At 39.7% G+C, this 21,379-nt stretch overlaps 2 protein-coding genes across 3 annotated transcripts in view; both read right to left on the bottom strand.

Annotated features, from left to right (window-relative positions):
* The window catches only part of LOC111861525 (tyrosine-protein phosphatase 10D), a 154,301-nt gene extending 153,298 nt beyond the window's left edge, over positions 1-1,003 (bottom strand). For both annotated transcript variants that reach the window (XM_023846174.2, XM_023846175.2), the window contains exon 1: positions 636-1,003. In XM_023846174.2, coding sequence (XP_023701942.1) covers positions 636-719 — 84 coding nt within the window. In that variant the 5' untranslated portion in view covers positions 720-1,003. The remainder of the gene's footprint in view (positions 1-635) is intronic.
* Positions 1,004-10,309: 9,306 nt separating this feature from the next.
* On the bottom strand, positions 10,310-17,109 carry LOC111861529 (leucine-rich repeat-containing protein 15). Its single transcript, XM_023846184.2, has 2 exons — positions 17,025-17,109; positions 10,310-13,063 (listed from the first exon to the last, which is right to left on the bottom strand). Exon 2 carries the CDS (start codon positions 13,048-13,050, stop codon positions 11,269-11,271), a length of 1,782 nt encoding a protein of 593 aa, XP_023701952.1. The 5' UTR covers positions 13,051-13,063; positions 17,025-17,109; the 3' UTR covers positions 10,310-11,268.
* Between the last annotated feature and the right edge of the window lie 4,270 nt (positions 17,110-21,379).

The raw sequence follows: 21,379 nt of genomic DNA, 5'->3' as shown, positions 1-21,379 counted from the left end.
AGATGTGGATTGTAGGGAAGAAAGATGGGTGGAATGGTTATAGAATTAAGTCTATAGGCCAACTTTGGAATTAGTGAAATTTATTTTTTTAATGCATTAAGAAACTATGATTAGTAATAAATATAACAGCTGTGCAAGATTTTGTTTGGATGATGAAATCAAACAGCACAGCTTGGATGAATTCTTTAACATGCCATGAAATCTCTATTAATAAACAGTGCATTTTATTTCAGACTGAAAAGTAAATTACATTGTTGACACTACAAAATATTTTTGTCACCTGTAAGCTGTCATCCCAGAAATTTTACTAAAACAGCGAAGGATTTATGAAATATGGCCTGTTCTACCTTCTCGGCTTACTCCTACAAAGGATCTGTGGAATGTAAATAAAATCTATTTTTTAAATGTACTTCTTTTCACTGTGAATACCACAGTCCAGCATTATGTGGATGCACAGCTGACACACATCAAAAGAAATGTATCATGCAAATACAACTCTCCCGAAGTTCAGAAATGCATTTTCACTATTTTTAAATGGGTTGTATGAAACTTGTGGTTCGCGGACCGCATACGTCAAATAATCCACTGATCACACAACATATCACAAACTGTAAAAACCACTGTTCAACACTTACCTTAATAAAAGAATAGAGTAGGAATCCAACGAAGAAATTCTGTTGGACACTAATGAACTCTATGTGAAATCGGTCGCTTTTCATATTCTCTGAGCGGCAACAGAAAAGCTGTCCTACTTAAAAAACAGAATATCACTCACACGCTGAAATGTCATACTTTACAGATGTTAATAACTAATTCTCACAGTTGACAACAAACATTATTTTAAATTATACAGAAGTATGGAGGCATTCACCAAAGTATCGAAAAACTTCATCCTGCCGTAGAAAGAGGCACTATTCCACCTAACGACATTTATAGACCACACACAACACAAAACTAGAACTGGTGTCCCTTCTCCACCATTCCCTGGCCTAGAAATACACAAATGAACATGGATCAACTGCAGTTTAGATATGCATGCACGCCTCGCAACTGTGCCCTCTAGTGACATTTACCAGAAGTGAATGCTAAAAGACCATCCGGCCGAAATTTGATACGACTGATACGCTGCCATCTGATTTCCGCCTTGGTAATAGCAGTAATTCTACTTCGTGGGCTCGGTAGGCAAGTGATCATTCATGTTATGGGCTGGGTGTAATCTGGGAGGGGGGTTCCAACTTTTCGAGAGATCATATTGCCTCCAACTTCTAGGAAGTCGACGGAAATAAACATAGAGGTAATATATTCCACCGAATCGTTCTCATCCACCCACCAATTGTCATAAGCAAGAAGACTGCAATTTGAATTTTCGCCTCCGTGAAAACTGAAACCTCATCACTGAGCTTCGAGTTTGTAGTCTGTAGCAAGCAAGTCCATAGAAAGATCTGAGAGTGTGGACTGCACATGTCTTTCCCAAAATGCTATTTTGCATATGACGGCGATCTTAATTGTTATAGAATCACCCTGCGATAACAGGACTACTGGCACCACACATTAATAATTTCACTGAGAATAGCGTGATATTAGATCTTTTGGGTCACTGCTCGGAATGAGTTATTTAATAGCATGGTCAGTGCTACAAATAGTTAATATATTTATTATTAGTGAAACGAAACTTTGTGCGGTTTTTAACACAAAATTGGTAGATACTTATTTCCAAAACACAAATATATGACACCAAAAAATCCAAATCATATATTATGAAACATAGCTAACAAACAGCTAAACAGATGATGGAAACTGGAGACAATGCATCATTTGTTTCACCCAAATACTTTCGATATATCGAAAGTCTTCACGTCACCAAGAAGTCACCACAGTGGTTTAGATCATTCAGACTTCAGAAACTCAGTTTGATGAAGGAGTGAAGGTGCACCTAAAAGAAGGTTTACACTGTATCCAACACATTACATGTCTCATTAATGAGCTGAAATAATCTTATCTGTTGACGATACACACATGAAAATATAATTAGATATACTGCAATCTCGACATACTACAAATAAACATTAGACTTCGAAGCAAAACAGTGTAAGTTTATCGTCAGTATTCGCTTTATGTAATGTCCAGGCTTTAATGTAGTAGGAGAATTCTTACTACGCCCCAAATAATGCTTATGACGGAATACCTCAGTCGTTATAGCTACGGACCTCGGGACAGAGGACCAGAGTGCAGTTCCCGACAGGGAGAAGATATTTTTCTCTGATTAATTTGATTTGTCTCATTCTGGTCCGTCACACTATTAATTACAAAGTAGATAATTTTCAGTCCAGTGTGACATACAAGTTTACAACACTTCAGTCTTTATTCACCTTACATGTTTCGATCCAAAAGAATCATCCTCAGAGGCGCACCACTACGATCAGGAAACACTGTCACATAATTTTAAAATATGCACTTAGGTTATGAATAATGCTCGCTATATCACAGCTAGTTTTAATGTTTCCCTTATGCATTCAGGTTGACGCTTCTTGAAGTGTAGATTTACTTATGATGTTGTTTTGTTTAAGCGTATTTGCTGGGTATTCTGATTGGGATTTCCCACTGCACGCAATATGATGTTCACTTTTCCATAAAATAGCTTCCCTGTGTATTTTAAATTGTATTAAAAATCTATTGTATGTAAAAAATTAGTTATTATGTTAAAAATCGTGAACCAACATTGGGTCATGTTGTTTTCCTCCCGATGGTAGAAGATGTCGTTTATTTCTCTTGAGTGTATGTTCTTATTGTTAGTTGTGTAGTTTACGTTCGTGCTGTGTCGTATGTACTGATTCATAGCCGCTAAACTGGCTTTGGGGACAAGATGGCCTCCTATACAATTGGTAGGAGGGGCCGTTTCCACCCGATTACGAAAATAATATATTCATTCTCTTATATTATCTTCTTACAACAGATTATTTTACGCTGGTCCATTTTCTGTGTCGTGCATCTTAATGGGGCACAGACTGGGAACAGCGTCGTATTTTGAGAATTTCTTTGTGGTCTTACAGGCATATATAAGATTTTTTTTTAATACAGCGGTTTCTGTGTCAATAAGTTGCAGTCTATGTCCAGCGCTAGAGATTTTTTTTTTTTGTATCTTGCTATCCAACTGACTTAAACGGATAATCTGAGTGGTAATACGTCCATAGGCGTGTGAAAATAATGAAGATATTACAAAATATTTACTAAATAGTTTTAGTTCAAGCCTAGAGACTTACAAAGAAATGTTAATATTAACGAAATTTATTTTAAACTAATGCCAGATTCGACCTTATATGAATTTTTGTTCCACAAATGTAAAGCAAAACCCTGAAGAAATTCGATGAATGTGAAATGTCTCTCATCTCACCTCACAGTTGCTATATGAGAAACAATGCCTCAGTCTCCAGTACAAATTAGGTCGACAATCGTAAAATGTTATTAAAACAAACATATCGACACTTTTCATTCAAAACTACAATATTTTATCAGTCATATACCTAATCTTAACGTCACCCTTTGAAGTGCGTTAGTGTTGGATTCGATTGGCTCCGAAACGCGAACTTTCGGGGGGTTTCCTTTACACTTTTGACGTTCTGATTCAATTAGAACAATCCTAGAGGGATGAGACGTTAAAGAATCCATTCCTAGAAGTATTTGTATCGCTTGTCATTTTGGAATCAATCTGCACCCTATCTGATTTCGACTCTATGAATTCGATATATAAATCGATCTTTTGCTGAGCCAGAGCTGTAAATTAGATTGATATAACAAATAGGCAGAAGGCTGGTCAAAAGGGATCTATATTCATAACACTGTCTTAACAAATAAACAATTTCAGTGTTATAAAAATGTTTATGGGCACTTTTATTTACAANGAAGATGGAGGCGATACGTTCCTCCGAAACGTCGGTTAACACCACATATACACGGTGCCAAATCCCAGAAGACTGCTTTCTTCACAGTCACCGCCGTGAAAGCCTCAAATCTCACAATTTTACTGTGGTCAAGTCAAGGAGGCTGAGTGGAACATGCAGGACACATGTTAAGGTAATAATTAAGAGTACCTACAGCCTTTCAACCGAAAACCTGAAAGAGCTAAACAACATAGAAAACTTAGGTGTAGATGAGATGATACTACATATTAAAATTAATCTAAAATAACAAAGAGTTTGTAGTTCTTTTACAGCTGCTCTCAGTATGGCTATCTGTAGCCTGTGGTGTCTAAAGATTGGTTAAGAATGGGTTGGAAAATGTGTGAAAGGAAACAATCTTTGCCTAATTTCAATTAATCTCTAGACATTTGCTTGATAGAGCTGAGGAAAATCACGAAAAGTCTCTCGCTATTTTATGTCCCAGGCGAGATTCGAACAGGACGCCTGTCGAATATATGTCAAAGAATAACCGCTTGTAGTAGTTTATTCGTTAGGAAAGTAATGTGTGGGGATGGGGACTGGATTAATCTAGCTCATGAAAATCTGCAGCAGTGGGCTATTGTGAGCATAGAGATCAGAAGGCGTGAAACGTATTGATTAGCTAAGCGACTATCTGGTTCTAAGGGAAAATCTGGCTCCTGTGAATTAGTTTCACTGTTTAAGTGCCCAGATGTTGAACTGTGGCGTCAGAGATCCTGTCTTCATGTACGTTCAAGAAGGTGACATCCCCGACAAGCAAGAACAAAACACGCTGGACTGCAATTTGTTCAAGTACACGTCAGGAATTGCCGCAAAGCGGTGAGACTACATACATCTGCTTTGTTAAGGACTCGTAGTCAATATTCGGTCACGCGAGTTCCCAAGTATCACGTTTTGCATGTCTTGAGGTAGGCTATACGGGGGCGTCAGTTGTTTTATTTGGCAGCCTTGCAAAGGCGGGAGAACTTTGTTTCGTAAGAATATTCTCACTTGAAATATTCGCTTCCTCATTTACATAAACGTGGTGAAATAGCAACATTCTGGTAAACAGTACACATATAAACATACCAAAATGGATGTCGCCACGGGGGGGGGGGGAAGGGTAAATAAGGCATCTGCTCCCCACCTCCGGATATTTAGTTCCAGTCCTTCAGCTCAGGACTAATTCTGATCATGAAAACGGTTTGTGGCGCTACTTATGTGGCCACACAACTATGGAGAGATCCGCTTCTCTTTTCTGTTGTTCCTCCAGTTGGAGTTGGCACAATCTTTACGGCGCCCATAATAAAGATAAAGCTATCCCTGTATCAGGCCGTGGAGGCCCATGGGTTTGTGAGACTTCGAGGATCCCAAATTTTTTAGACAATCGGTTCACAGATGGCGGTGAATTTGTCAGCCTTAAGAGCCGGCCGCCCTTGACCCCCAGAAAGATTAATGGTACTCATTTCTGTTAGAGGCTGAGTCGACATCAAGGGCCATAGTGCAGCTGGAGCCCGTAATACAAGAAACTGAAATGAAACTATAATACAAACTTGAAAACGATTATGGCCTGATACAAACACGATCTGATTCCTAGAACAGACTTTTCTTCGGTGTTTATTTCTATTTATTTATGATATATTTGACCGCCTCTGTGGTCTAGTGCTCAGAGTTCCTGCCTACAGATTCAGAGGTCCTGGGTTCGATTACCGGCGATACCAGATTTCTGAGAAGTAGTGGGTCTGAAACGGGGTCCACTCAGCCTCGTGAGGATAATTTTGGAGCTATTTCAAGGAAATAGCGGCTCCGGTCTAGAAAACCAAATTAATGGCCTTGGGGATTCGTTGCGCTGACCACGTGACACACTCTATCCGCTAAAGTTGGAACTAACTTCGCCGACAAGCGGCGGTCGCTAGGTCGGTATAGTTTGTTTGCGGACTACAGGTCACGGAGTTTGTTTTTGTTTTATGCTATATTTGACGGTGCTGTCGGAAGCTTGCTTCATCAACGAGTTGTATGGGAAATAATGTACAGTAATGAGGAGATGACGTGCAAGAAGCGGTAACGGTCTGCTGTGAGATATTATCTTGGGAGACAAAGGAATATCAAGGTAGACGTCAGTCAAGTTAAGCGGTCCGCTCAGCGAGACTTCAGCTCGGTGTATAAAGACTCAACAGGGATAGAAATTAGGAACGACAGAAACTGAAGACAAAGAAGAAATGTGAAGTTATTTCTGCGCTTCATTAATTGAACACCGTGCCATAAAGACGCCTGGGGGAGTGGAGATATAGTTCCACCATTCTTAACCTCGACACTATATGGAGGTGAGTGGTCAGCTTCACGCTCCTACCGTTTTGATTTCGAGGGAACAGTCCCCGGTACCAATTGTATAGGAAAATTGACGGGCCGCAGAGTCTGTCTGGACTCTATGGAGAGGAGAGGAATCTTGCCTTTGACAGGATTTGAACCCCGACTCCTCTGTTGTTCAGCCCTTAACCTAGTCGCTATACCGACTGAGCTATTCAGGTTCCTACCTTAGAAACATAGAAAACAAAATGACAGAAGTGTGAAAATAAATATTAGACAGAGGAAAAAATTAGAAGGAGAAGGAAAAAAGAAAGCAAAGTGAAAAGAACTGTGAGAATAGGGAGAGAGTAAGGCAAAGGGACGGAAAAGGAAGGAAAAATGGAAAAATAATCGTATGATAAGGAAGTTTATAAAAAGATAGACACTGAGATATAGGTAGAAGGAGGAAGGAAAGAAGGAAGATTTTCTTAAAATGGAGGCAAACAAAACTCCCCGATACGAGTCCTTAAACCTGAGCAAGAGGAAACTAGTGCCACTGTGAAGCATGATACATAAAGTATTAAGTAAATTTTTAATTTGAAATAGACTTATTTCAGTATCTGGGTCAAGTCGAATCGACAAACAAATGTGTCACAGTTCTGCTTACGTAACACAGTCGCCATTTGCATTCAAGCTTTAATTTTACCCAGCATTTCATAATTTAAAAAAGCCTATTTCAGAGGAAGCGGTGCGTAGGAAGACGTTCTTTCAAAATCAAACGAAAGATCAATAAATTCCTGCAAAACAGAGCTCAAATATTCCAAAACTACGACTTATGTGCCGTTTCTTGCACTACAATACGTAACGTTGTCTCTGTGCTTAACTGACTGAACCCCCTGCCATCAAGACGTATGGGGAGTGAAGGCATAGCTCCACCGTTATTGACTTTGGCAGTAGATGAAAGCGAGTGGTCAGCTTCACTCCCCGGCCTCTTTACCTCCGGGTAAATATCCCCCATAACCATTGGTTACAAGACGGGGTAAGCCTAAGGATGCTGCGGAATAGAGGAACATTCCTTACCCTGCAGGGAATTGAACCCCAATTCTCCAAACTCTAACCCGTTGCTACACCGACTGAGCCATCCTGGCTTCTGTTGCTTCCATTCCATTGGTTATTTATTGCTGTTTGATATAGCAAGACTGGAATAGGAATAAAGGTTGTAACGTTTGGAAATGTCGTTTGAAGTTTGTTTCTTTTTGAGCCTCTTCATTGTTGCAGTGAGGTTAGCGAGATTTACAAATTAATGTTATAATTGCACAATATGCATATGTTCAAATGTCGTTATGAAGTGGCGAAGACTATGCATGAACATGCAGACAGACCTGGCTTTATTTCTTAAAAAAAAAAAGAAAAATAGGATATAAAGTTGAAACTTAATATTATTTCGTAAAAGTTTCTTAAGATATAAAAAGCATGTATTTTATCTTTAAAGTGTTATAATTTGTGTTTAAAGACAATTGTAAACACCGCAGCATTTTCAATTACAAATAATATCAACATTAAATTACATTATATTAAATATCTAAAAACAATATCTTAGCTAAACACATATTCTTAAAAAATGTTAACTTATGTTTTACCAAAATTCAAATCCACAAATTAACATGCCTAATCACAAAAGGGCTACTTAGAAAAACAATTAAAAAACATTGAAACTTCGGGTGGCTTAGGGCTTACTTGCAGGTACCCCAGAATAACTACGAACTCTAATGAATCCGTCAAACATTAAAAAAATGTTCTGTAGATAGTGATACTTTGCCTGAAACTGAATCTAAGATTGCTATTCTTGCAATATGATCGTTCTCTCTATCAAAGTGAAATCAAATGATTCTCATTCAAGTTCCAGATCGTTTCTTATGTTTATATAAATGAGTGGCACCTTTAGTGCATAGAGGTGTCACGTGGTCAGCGCAACGAGTCCCCATGGCCGTTAATTTTGGTTTTCTAGACCGGAGCCGCTATTTCCTTGAAATGGGTCCTCAATTATCTTCACGAGGCTGAGTGGACCCCGTTCCAGACCCACTACTTCTCAGAAAATGTGGTAGCGCCGTGAATCGAACCCGGACCTCTGGATCTGTAGGCAGGAACTCTGACCACTAGACCACAGAACTTAGGCAACAAGCGCCAGTCGTTCGGTCGGTTTAGTTCGCTTGGCGACTAAAATCATGGAGTTTGTTTTTTATTATGTAATGTAAAGTCCCTTGCTGGTCTCGTATTGAATTTTAAATTCTTTGTAATGGTTCCCACCAAACTATATGAAAACTAGAGTTTCTTATAAGAAATCAAGTGCGTTTCAAATTAGCGCCAAAAGATATAGGTTTGTTGTAGAAGAGCCGCATTGCATCCCTGCAGTACAGTGAATTCTGTGAAAACCTACTTGATGTAGGTAATTCGACCTAACTGAAGTTATCGCTGTTGTCAAAATTTAAACAATCGAAAGTGAGAATTTAGAACTGAGCCAAAATTATTTTAAGAGGACATTTTTGTGTAGATTTCCTATACACATACCGAAAGTAGTGTTCGAATCTGTAGCAGATGGATATCTCGGGTTCGTTTCAATTTAGGTCAGTTACAGGTGTGCCACAACAGCGGAGTTTACTTGAACCAGAATCAATATTTCAAAATTCCCTGGGTTTGATTCCTAGCTCAGAAGTGGTGTGTCCTGACTGAGACTTTATCGTAACTTCAATCAGTCAGCGCTGCTCTGGAAATAAGCGGAGTTAACAGCCTTCTTCACTGCTGTTGTTTTACAAATCGATTTATGTCGCCGTGGGCCAGAGATGAGGCAGTGAATGAAGTCAAAACAACTGCTGTAATTCCGTCTCAAAAACTCTTAAATTGGCAATGTTCATATTCTGAAAAGCAGACCAACTTAATATGTTTCATCCTTCTTTAAATATAGTCTTCAACGTGGTACATATTATATAAGAGATAATAAATATGTGAGCTATTGCCTGTACCAGTAACATCTGCTTCTCTACCATTCTCAGCGTCTGATGGCTGCCAGAGTCATGTTGTGCAGTATGCAACACACAGAATTTACCTCAATGAGATAAATATCACTTAGAGAACAGGCATTTTTTTTTCGAAGTTTACGTAGATAATTATTGGTACTTTAAAAAAAATATATTTAATTACGGTTGTTCAAAGCCGTTTTTATACTACAAAGTATTTTCATTATACCTTCAGCCTTATAACATAATTATACAATAAACGTATATTTTATTTAATAACTGTCTTCATTATATACACGCAAATCTGTAATCTATATACGAGTATACACAGATATATTCTACTCCTAATTACTGGGTTTTTTGACTTTATCCACCATCCAGTATTCTAAAGAAATAAGATAACACAATATTTCGGGAACTAGATCTGTTTCCGACCTCGAGTGAGGGGTGGGAGATATCTACTCTGTTGGATCCCTTAATTAATTCTTTTAAAATTCGCTTAGTGGAGGTGGAGTCCAACTGGGTCCACACGGCACGGCTGCCACTGATTGGCCTATTGTAGACTGCCCCGGGTGATTATGATGATGGAGAATTTGGTGGAATGAAGATTGGCAGGGGAAACTGAAGTACTCGGAGAAAATTCGGCCCAGCGCCACTTTGTCCAACACAAATCCCACTTGACTAGACACGGGATCGAACCCGGGCCGCCGCGGAGGGAAGCCAGGGACTAAGCACTTGAGCTATGGCGCGGCCGTTTGTTAGGCCCGTTAGAAAGAGCCAACTGCAACCACCGGAATCTTTAGAGTACTGGGCAATAGAAATATTCCAGAAATCCACTAATCCCAATTGTTATATACCAGGCATGTCCAACATCAAAGAGGCTGTGATCGACATTTTAGTGTCAAAACTGCCAGTGATCTATCACCCCCTCCTATCGCCGTACCTCGCTTTAAGCAAAAATATTGGTAAAAATAACACGACGCATGATGTTTGTTATAAAAGCAACATACATTGAAAGTACAGACTACTTCAATACGTACTTTCCCTTCAAAATCTGAATATAATCATATTATATTGCAAGTGAATTTACGTGATTTTCACGTATAATTTCCTTATGGACCTATGAGATCGACCAAAAATCATCCCTCGATCGACGCGTTGAACATGCCTGTTTTATACAATCGTCAGAACCCTCTAGAATCTGATTGTATTATAATTTTGATAAGGATTTATATTTAAACTCTGAATGATACAGCACTCTCTTGTGCAAGCAGCAGAATGTTTCTTTGATATTAGGACTGGAATTTTAAAAGAAAATTCCGTTTAGATACCTGTAACATATTTTCTTTTATTTCTGTACCACTTAGTTACATTTACCGAGACACCAAATGTAAATATTTGTGAATATTATTTCTGATAGGCCTCTGAGACAATAATGATTCTGTTTTACATTATCTTGCTAGACAAACAGAATAATGGGTGACTTTCAGCATAATAATTAATCATTAAAAATTATATACTGAGTATTCGGTACTGTTTGTTTCAGAGGCTCACCAAAAATTTAATTTCTGATAACTGGATGCGCAATTTACGATTTTGTGTTAGCATACGGCTTTGACGATACGATAAAATTAGCAACTTCTCTTCAAATATTAATCAGGAATTGCCAGTCTTGGCCTGGCAGCAGAGCCTGCAATCTTGTAGAGAAAAGTTGGCATGTTATTTCAATATTTATCTCCTAATTTACACTTAATATTTCAAGCAAATAGACACATTAAACGTAGAGGACGCTATTCTTCAATATTATAACATACAATAAAAATCTTGTATCTGTATATTTTCATTACAGTCAAGAACTGTAAAAATCATCACTGCTTTAAATTCACTTTCCTTCTTTTATTGCTTTTTTTTCCATTCCATTCCTAACCTGAAGCACCGAATGCTGGAATCAGATGAAAGTACACTCACATATTCCTTAACAAACGTGTTTTAAGCAGAAGCAGCAGCCCTGGCAGTCATCATCACACCTAAAACTAATTTAATTTTCCTTTCTTTCAATCACACATATAACAAATAATTAGTAAAATGAGATGCAGAAGTATTAGAGTTATGCACGGTTTGCAGTAAGCAGCCACATCTTCCTTTCCATTTAAATTTGCTGCTAGATTTTGGGACATTGCTTCTGCCTTGGTGGTTGTGGTAGTAGCAGTAGTAGTAGTAGTAGTAGTGGTAGTAGTAGTAGTAGTAGCGGTGGTGGTGGTGGCAGTTGTGGTAGTGGCAGGAGTAGCTGTGGTAGTAGTGGCAGGAGTAGCTGTGGTAGTAGGGTGCGTTGTCGTTTCCGTTGTTGTTTCGCATGGTAACGACAGAATCAATTCCCAAGAATCCCCACGCGAAACATCGGGAGTATCACAAGTAGCATTGTACTCAACATGGCGGCTGACGATTATCATAAGAGCATCTTTAAGATTGCAGTCACATATCAGAGGGTTATCTGTCAGATCCAGTTCCTTCAAATTATTTAATGGTTCCACAGTTGCCATGTCAATAGTTGTAAGAGCATTATTGCCTAAAAGTAGTTTATCTAAATTCTTTTGAGATGTAAATAATCCACTGCTTAAAGATTTTAATTCATTGTTCGTCAAGATTAATTCCCTAAGCCCAGTTAATGAATTAAAAACTTTATTGTCAAGTGTTGTGAACGCATTCTTATCCAGATCCAAATATTTCAATTTCATTAGATTTTCGAAAATATTAGGCTTCAATTCAGTTAGTTGACAGGAACTAATACTAAGCTCTTCTAGCTCTGTCAATCTGTTGAAGACGTTACTCTGCAGACTATGAAGAGGATTGTTACTAATGGTTAAGGTTACGAGCTTTTGTGTTCTCATGAATAAATCATCAGGCAAACTTTGAAGTCTATTCTGATTCATTTGTAAAGAAATTAGATTCGCTAGTGACTCAAACACTCCAGTATCAATTGTTTCCAGACCATTTTTTTGGAGCAACAATGTTTCAAGCTTCGGTAGAGATGTGAACACTTCACTACCCAAACTGTGCAAATTATTTGAAGACAAATCTAATAACTTCAGATTTTGCAGCTGAAAATTTGTATTCCCAAATGAAGACAAATTATTATTGTTTAAGAAAAGAAATTCTAGATCCTTCATGTTATTGAACTCTGATGCTTCTAATATTTCTAAATTATTATAACTTAGAGATAAATTCTTCAGACTGATCGTATTATTGAACACATTATTTGAGATGGTTGACAGTGAGTTACTGGACACGTTCAATACAATTAGTTTGCTCTGAGAATTTAATATTCCATTATCAAGGGTATTCAAATAATTAAGACTGAGATCCAGCACTTCAAGTTTCTTTAACTGGGCGAAGGTTTCGTTACTAAAGGTCAGAATGCGATTCCGGTGTAAGGTCAAATGTTTCAGGTTCAAGAGTTTGCAGAACAACAAAGGATGCAGTGAAGATAGGGCGTTATTATGCAGGGTAAGTACCTCGAGGTTGTTCTGTCCACTAAACGTATCCGTATGAATAGATGTCAAAATGTTATTATGCAAGTGCAGAATTCTTAGCTTTCCAAGGAATACGAAAAGGTCTTTGCTGAGTCCGAAGAGACCGTTCCCATCCAAGTAGAGGTGAGTCGTATCTCGAATACTAATCCCGCTGAAGAGGCTAGGATCAAGGCTTCTTAGCTCTTTGTTGCTACAATTGATTCTGTTTGCCTCTGAACAGTCACAGTCCAACGGACATAGGACAGTATCTAAGGCGGAAGAGCAAGCCATCAGCATTATTACAAAGAATGACGAAGTTGATTCCATGGTCGGTGATATTCTGTAAAGCAAACACAAAATGAAATTAGATCCAACTTGTTTTTGTAGATTAATTTAAAGTGGGTAAAAATAATTTGTTGAAGATCTACAGACTTTCTGTGAACACAGGAAATAACAAGGTTACACCGACAGTTTCCAGATCGGTTCTGGGGCCCACGCAGCCTTCTATCAAATGGGTACCGGCGTTCTTTCCCGAAGGTAAGGAGGTCGGGGCGTGAAGCTGACCACACACATCCATCTAGTGCTGACGTCTAGAATGGTGGAGCTATACCTCCACTCATCCATACGTCTTCATGGAATGGTGCACAATTAATGAAGCACAGGGACAATTTAGGAGTCGAGATAGCGCAATCGGTATATCGACTGGCTACTGGCTGGACGACCGAGGGATCGGAGTTCGAGTGCCTGTAGGGTAGAGTTTTTTCTCCACGTCGTCCAGACCGGCTCTGGGATCCACCTAACCTCTTATCCAATGTGTATCGGGGGCTCTTTCTCCGGGGATAAAGCGGGTGGGTGCGTGAAGCTGGCCACTCACATCAACTAATGCCGAGGCCAAGAAAATGTGAATTTATACCTCCACTTCCCCATAGCCTTTATGGCGTAGTGCTTAAATAGTTAAGCCCAGGGACAGCTTTACCATAAAACAAGCAATCGGAGCCAAACTTAGAAATGTATCTGACGCCACCCGATTTTTCTGTAAGGTAATTTCATACATATCAAGTGCAAAGGTTATTCTGCCATGACCACGTCGACGGATCCTCGTTTTGTGATGACGGGTTCACCACGTGAAATTGTAGCTTCGACGTTTCTTCCAGAGCAAACGCATTTTTTTCGGCCAATTTGTTTCACATTAAAATTGTAGACGTGTAGACATAAAAAATTATTTAATGCGTATTTTCCTTTACTTGAAGAATCCGTGGCATAGCAATAGTGATTTACTCTTTATTAGATTCCTTTTCAAGCTATGGACCGCGGGATTGGGAACCACGATAGCTCAGTCGATACAGACACTAGGATACGAGCTGGAAGACAGAAAAAACAGGATTATGTTTCCTGCAAGGGCAAGAGATTTTTCTCTTCTCCGAAGCTTCCAGACAAGTCTGGGGCCCATCCAACTCCTTGTGCAATGGTTAACAGGGCTTCTTTACTGGGGGTATAGTGGCTGAGCCATAAAACTGACTACCAACTTCCATCCAGTGCCGAGGACGAGAAAGCATGAGGTATATTTCCACTCCTCCAACTGTCTTCATGGCGTTGTGGTTAGTCAAGGGGATAGCTCTGCTTTTACTTTTATACAACTACATGAATAGCTTAAGGCAATTATCAGAATCTTCAGAACTTCAGAATCGTTCGAAATTTTGAAGTAGCAGTTTAGAAGGAGTTTGGGCTTAAACATAAAAGAACTGAAGAAGATTACTTTATGAGTCAATTACGAAGACGTGAAAAACAAAGAAAATTATAAAGTAAACCCTTTTAAGTATGTCTGAGAAAAGCACGAAACATGGCGGCTGAATAACAAATACGAAATTTCTGAATACCACTTATCTTGCCGTTACCTTACAAATTTATACATAAGAATATTTATTGATGCTGTGATGTGTGGACCCATCGTTAGGCAACGACTCCGTAAACACATTCCCACGGGAGCCAACTCGCAACAGTAGGGTGTCTATTGCTAGGCAACGGATCAGTAAACACGCCTAAAAATACAGGAGAATAAAAGACTGTGTTTTCAGAGGGGTCGACCCCTAGGCTATATAACGAGAAGTTCCAAGGGAACCGTTAGTTGCTGTCAAAAGCTGGGTCGAGTTCTGGCGATGGCAGTTGTAGAGGATTCAGAAGAAATGACAAGAAATGGAGTTAGACTATGACAGAAACACTTCATGTGTGATTTGAAGTGACAGTGAGACTATGATACATCCGTTGACAGGATACGGCTAGTGAAGACTGAGAACCCTATTGCGTGTGTTTAACGGTGAACTGTGAAGTGTGTACATCAGCGATAGAACTGTATTGCCTGTAGTCCCGAGTTGTGTGATTAAGCTTTCATTAAATTCGATCATCCAATCCAGAACCAGTCTTATAAGTCGGACACGAACCCCTACATATCAGTTCTCAAGGAATAAACTTTATAAAATCTATTATGCGGATTTATTATTAGGCTATCGCTGTAAGATACATCAAAGAAGAGCAATAAGCTACAAAAGACATTTTTGCACAAAGAAATGTTCAGGCAAACACTGTACAATTAATATTAAAGTGTGTCCCTAACTGTGCGGAACGCCTATTAGGTTCGCCCAGTGAATCCTTTCCCCCGTAAGTATAAAAAAACTTAAGTACCACTAGGCAAGGTAAAGTTGTCCCTGTTCGTAATTAGTTAATTACTATGTCATGAAGACATATGGAGCACTAGAGATATAGCTACATTGTTCTTGATCTCGACACAAGATGGAGGTTAGTCATTGGCTTCACGCCCTGGCCGCTATAAAAAGAACTCCGTAGCCTGTAGTCCGCAAGCGAACTATACTGACCGAGGGACCGCCCCTTGTCGGCGAAGTTAGTGCCAACTTTAGCGGATAGAGGGTGTCGCGTGGTCAGCACAACAGATCCCCACGGCCGTTAATCTCGGTTTTCTAGACCGGAGCCGCTATTTCCTTCAAATAGCTCCTCAATTATCCTCACGGGGCTGAGTGGACCCCGTTTCAGATCCATTACTTCTCAGAAAATCTGGTAGCGTAGGGAATCGAACCCGGGACCTCTGGATCTGTAGCCAGGAACTCTGACCACTAGACCACAGAGGCGGTTAGGCCGCTATAAACCAGGGGAAATACCCCCGGATAATCATTGTAGAGGAGGCTGGGTGAGTACCAGAGCCGGTGTGGACGCTGTGGAGAAGAGAGAAACTTGTACTGCACAAACTGAGCTACTCGACTCCCGCACCCCCCATCAGCACTAGACCGATTTTCATAAAATCTGATTTGGGAATTTCAAGCCGTTTTAATTTCAATTCAGCTCAGACAAGTTTATCCACCATTTCGCGTGTAGACGTACGCATAACTCGCCAAAAGTTTATTTGAAGGAGAGATGTTTGAACAAATTTGGAAAGGAAAATAAAACTCGCGTTTCACGTTCGATACATTTTCTACAAATTTTTACAGTTCTCCATACAAATTAACTAAAGGGATGTTGTTAAGTACGTTTCTGAACTTGTATATCCAACAACCAACCATGTCTTCCTGAACACATTCGCAAGTAAGAAAAATGAACAAAAAAACTGGGTTAGACTGCTTTAAAATGGCGCCTTATTCTCTTAATGTGGTGTTCCATTATAGTACGTCCTTGAAACACACGCTAAATTATTTATATTTTGTTTTTTACAGTGTGTAATAAATATGAACATGAAACAATACTGATCTTTAATTTTTTTCGGTGCACTATTCTGAATTCTCGCCAATTTGAGGAAGTGTCAGCTAACGATAAGGAGTTTCATGTGAATTTAATGCCTGTTTCCTATAAGTCAATTTACCTAATCCTTCCAGCTGCACTATGGCCCTGGGGTCGACTCAGCCTCTAACGGAAATGAGTACCAGGAATCTTTCTGGAGTTAAAGGGCGGCTGGTGCGTAGGGCTGACTACTTCACAGCCATCTGTGAGCCGATTGTCTAGAAAATGTGGGAACCTCGACTTCTCACAACCCTACGGGCCTTCACGGCCTGTTACAGGGATACTTTTACCTTTACTATAAGTCTTTATTATTTTGTTTATAATCCCTTCCGATGAAGGATCCTGATAGGTGTACACCGTATATTTTCATAACCTCTTCTGTTCTGACGCGTTGAACCTGTTTATTAGAGGTAATATTACATGAATTTTGATCCATTTTTTCGGAACTAGATAATTATTCCACTTAAGGCTGATCCCCGTTCACTCCAGGGTTAGTGTTGAAGAAGGTTTCACAGTACCTTGTTTTATGAAAAACTCGGTGAAGGCAGTCAGATGAGGAACGAAACACAACCACAAGTATACGTCTTGAATGTTCGTTACCGAATACTCTTAATGTTTCCACTGGCTGTCCCGGTCAGTAGCCTCGTGCCAGTGGTCAGTGTTGTCACAATGTCACCATGGCAACTCCACATAGTACATAATTCACGCACATAAACGTCAGTGACACAGAAATTTTGCTCAGAATGCAGGACAGTAAAACAACATTAACAAACAAGAGCCACGCTTGTGAAAATTGAGATTAAAATTAATAGTTCAACGCGGTAGCTTAGTTGGTTGAGGCACTATGCTACAAGCCGGAAGGTCGCGGGTTCAAGTCCCGATGAGGTCATTGGAATTTTTTCAATTGATCTAATCCTTCCAGTCGCATTATGGCCCTGGGGTCGACTCAGCCTCTAACAGAAATCAGTACCAGGAATATTCTTGGGGGTAAAGGGCGGCCGGGGCGTAGGGCTGACAACCTTACCGCCATCTATGAGCCGATTGTCTAGAAAATGTGGGAACCTCGACGTCTCACAACCATATGAGCCTCCACGGCCTGTTACAGGGATAGCTTTACTTACTTCACTTACTTATACCGTATAAGACTTACGTATAATTCTGTACTTCTTACACTGCAAACGGGACTAACAAGACAGATCAGTAATTAAAAATGAATAAAAAGGAATTATACGTAAGCACAGAGACAATTTTGCTTCACGTATGATTTGAGGTTTTCACAGAGGTGATTATGAAGTGTACTGTCTTGTAGGGTATAACGCCGTGTAGTCCGTTGAAACTCAACCGACGTTTCGGAAGAACATATTACCTCTATCTTCAGGGTCGAGTAAGCCGAGCAAGACACCAACGCGACCTTACTTTCCTTTGCGAATGTTTTATAAAACTAGGTAACATTACATTAGGATGTATAAACGTCTAAATTGAGGCATAAATATCTATCTATCTATCTATCTATCTATCTATCTATCTATCTATCTATCTATCTATCTATCTGTCTGTCTATCTATCTATCTATTTATCTGTCTATGGCTCTACGGCCCTTTGTTGGGCCTTGGCCGATTTTCAGTTTCTAGATCTTTTTACACAGTCGGTAGGACTTCTTGGACAGGGGATCAGCCCGTCGCTAGGGCGCTACCTGCATACAGGACAGCACAAACACAGAATAAACGCATACAGATATTCATGCCTTAGACCGCACAGAGTCCGTGATAGGCATATAAAATATGAATATGTACTCTTCACACGACATATCGACCTGAAACTTAATTCCTAAAATAACAACGAGAGTAAAGTCAAATATAACTGCAGAATTTAAATTACGTTACTGTGTCAGGCTTGGCAACTCCTGCATCTTCGAGGAGGACACTTTACGTTACCTCCAAGGATGTCACGCAACGTGTCATGACGACATTTAAGACGATTTTCATCGTAACATGGGTATCACATGAAGAAGGAGTGGGGGTACCCCCATGGTGCACTAACACCTGCCAGGTCATCTCGCAACAGAGGCCCATGGGTTACAAGAAAGTGAGACTAATTCGAAGATGCATGAACATTCCTTCCTCCTTCCTACTCGAAATAAATGAATGTTACAGCACTTCAGCCTACTGTCACCTATGAAACGATTTATGTGGCTACGGGTAAACAGCACCTGTGGTCGTAAGCAAAGTGCGGTTTGTTGTGGATCAATACGGGTGAAAGTTGGAATTCTTCATCAGCTTTTAGTGAAAGTCTCCGATGTCGAACGTTTTATGGGACTCATGGAAAATCCATGTATGGCTTTATCTCCACTATGCTTTATTATGGATCAGTATGGCAAAAAGCCTGAACTGACGAATAAATTTCGAATATTGAATAATACCAACCACCAATATCTGCGAAACGGTCTATGGGATACATGGAAAATTCGATTTATGGGGCATGCAAATTATGCCTTATGTCTGGAAGCCTGTATTACCCTAAAAGTTTGAGTCGAAACCTCCCATATCGAAGCGCAACAGAGTCTGTGAAATAGTTTGCAGGATACATTGAGAAGTCCACTTTTGGACATTAGTAAATCAGGCATTAAAAGGTAAAGCTATCCCTATAGCAGGTCGTGAAGGCCCATATGGTTGTGAAACGTCGAGGCTCCACATTTTATAGACACTCGACTCACAGATGGCGGTAAATTTTTCAGCCTTAAGCTCCGTCCTCCCTTTACCCCCAGTAAGAAGATTCCGGGTACTCATTTCTGTTAGAGGCCAAGTCGACCCCAGGGCCATAGTGCGGCTGGAAGGATTAGGTCAGTTGAAGAAAAATCCACCTCATCGGGACTCGAAACCGCGACGTCTCTGCTTGTAGCATAGTGCCTCAAGCAACTACCAGGCTTTGTTGCAAATCAGTGTTATTGCAAGTCGGAAATACTGAACGTCTCAGTAGGTACAGTGACAGGGTGCGATCTGAATGTCCGAGAAATCCAGGTTCCGACACAGGCAGGAGTTTCTTAAAAACATGGAGGCTTAGTTAACGATACCGTCAGTAACTTTGACTACGTACTCGTAGCTTTCAGTAATATCTAATATGAATCTTGTACAATGTGAACTAACCCAACCAGCCTCAGTGCAGATGTACCTGCAGGGATTAATGCTGATTGTGAAAGAGATTTTAGGGTTATGCACTATGTTCTAACGGATCAACGATATTCATTGAGAGCTCATGAAGAAGCAGATTTTTTGTTTATTGTAAAGCGGTGGTTCTTGTTATAGGTCTACAAAGAGGACTCATACAGTCCTATGTGCAATCATGCCGTGGTTCGAAAGAAAATGAAACAATATCACGTCTACTACGAAGAATTATCTAAGGGTTTATGAATTATTTAGTACATTATATTTTTATCGAACCTTTTATTTGGATTTGAAATAAAACTGTTATATTTGAAATCTGAATTCGGACAGTCTGTCCGTCAATAAAATTTTAAATGAACGTATTATGGCTGTTAGAATATTCACTGTTAAAGAAAGAAGAAGGTGTGTGCGTAGGGTAATAATTCTGGCGTTTTCGATCTGTTAATATCCCTACATTAACAAGAAAATAATTTGCTCTTTTACCTCGAAAACCGTAAGACTGTCGGAAATAGTGTACTTGGAATAAAAGGAGAGTTCTGTTTTGGTTTACAGCTTGTGTCTGAAACATTTCTTGCTCCAATAACTATTTAGCGAGTTCCCTTTGAGGTGCTCTCAGATACGTGCGAAGTGTCCTAATTCTTACACGATTTTATCCAAATTTGGAAGGTGTAACCTGATTTTAGTAAGACTCCCCAGTATCGGTTTTCATGAACATACAGACATGACAAAGTTAATTGTGCATTTTTGCAATTTTGCTGTGAACACAACAAAACAGCACTTCAGTCCTTCAGAAAAAAAAAACAAAGTATATCAAGCGTTCTTGTGAGTGTTGTTTAAAGCATGAACTTTTCTGCAGTAGTGCAGCTCGAAACACTCCGGTCTTCAACTGTTTCAAATGTGTGAGTGTACTAGTTAACAATGAGAAACTGCTTTAATCACTGCCAGCAATCACTTGAGATCAAAATTTCGTCATACCGTTCATCCTGCTGTACGCAGCATCAATAAGATTAGGGGATGGGCTCTTAATCTTACGCAGTTTAAAAATATGACGGGCACACGAACTTAACGAGGTAGGGGAATGGGAACCGCCCAGAACTTTTTACAGAGGTCGCAGTTACTTTTCCAGTGGGTTGCTGTCAGAAGATTAGGTTACAAACTTAGAGTTAAGCCGGATAAGACTATTTTTACCACCACCACCCCCCCAAATAAAGAAGAAATTGTTGACATTTGGTTATTTTCTTTCTATCTTGTCCAAAAGCCCTGACATTGGATGCGGGGGGAAGGGGTTCTAATTTGTCCACTCCTTCTGCCGGCGCCCAGGGGTCATAGCGACATTGGCTCTGCTTAATGTAATGTAGTGTCCTAAAAGTAAGTGTAACAACAACATACATACATATATTCAACCAGACTAACTTCTACTTAGGAACTGAAATAAAGTCCTTTGCAGTACTGGGGCTTATATTCTGACTTCGTTGGTATACAACAGTACGGCGAGATTGGACTTTCATGGCGAAACCCACGAAACCTAATTTATTATTGTTACCGACTGAATGAAGCTGTTGACGCCGACCATATTCATTATCATTTATAGATGGCAACACGATGAAAGAGTGCACCTACATTGCATTGATTGACGGTAAAATTGGATAATCTGTACATTTGACATGTGTGTTTATGCATTCGATTGTGGAGGTCAAGATTTTTAAGATGGG

This window comes from Cryptotermes secundus, unplaced genomic scaffold (genome assembly GCF_002891405.2).
Source record: "Cryptotermes secundus unplaced genomic scaffold, Csec_1.0 scaffold1059, whole genome shotgun sequence".
NCBI classification, from domain to species: Eukaryota; Metazoa; Arthropoda; class Insecta; order Blattodea; family Kalotermitidae; genus Cryptotermes; species Cryptotermes secundus.
This window is presented reverse-complemented; position numbering and strand designations above follow the sequence as displayed.

Excerpts from the sequence above, each read along its gene's own strand:
- LOC111861529 (XM_023846184.2), bottom strand. The coding sequence starts at position 13,050 with ATGGAATCAACTTCGTCATTCTTTGTAATAATGCTGATGGCTTGCTCT.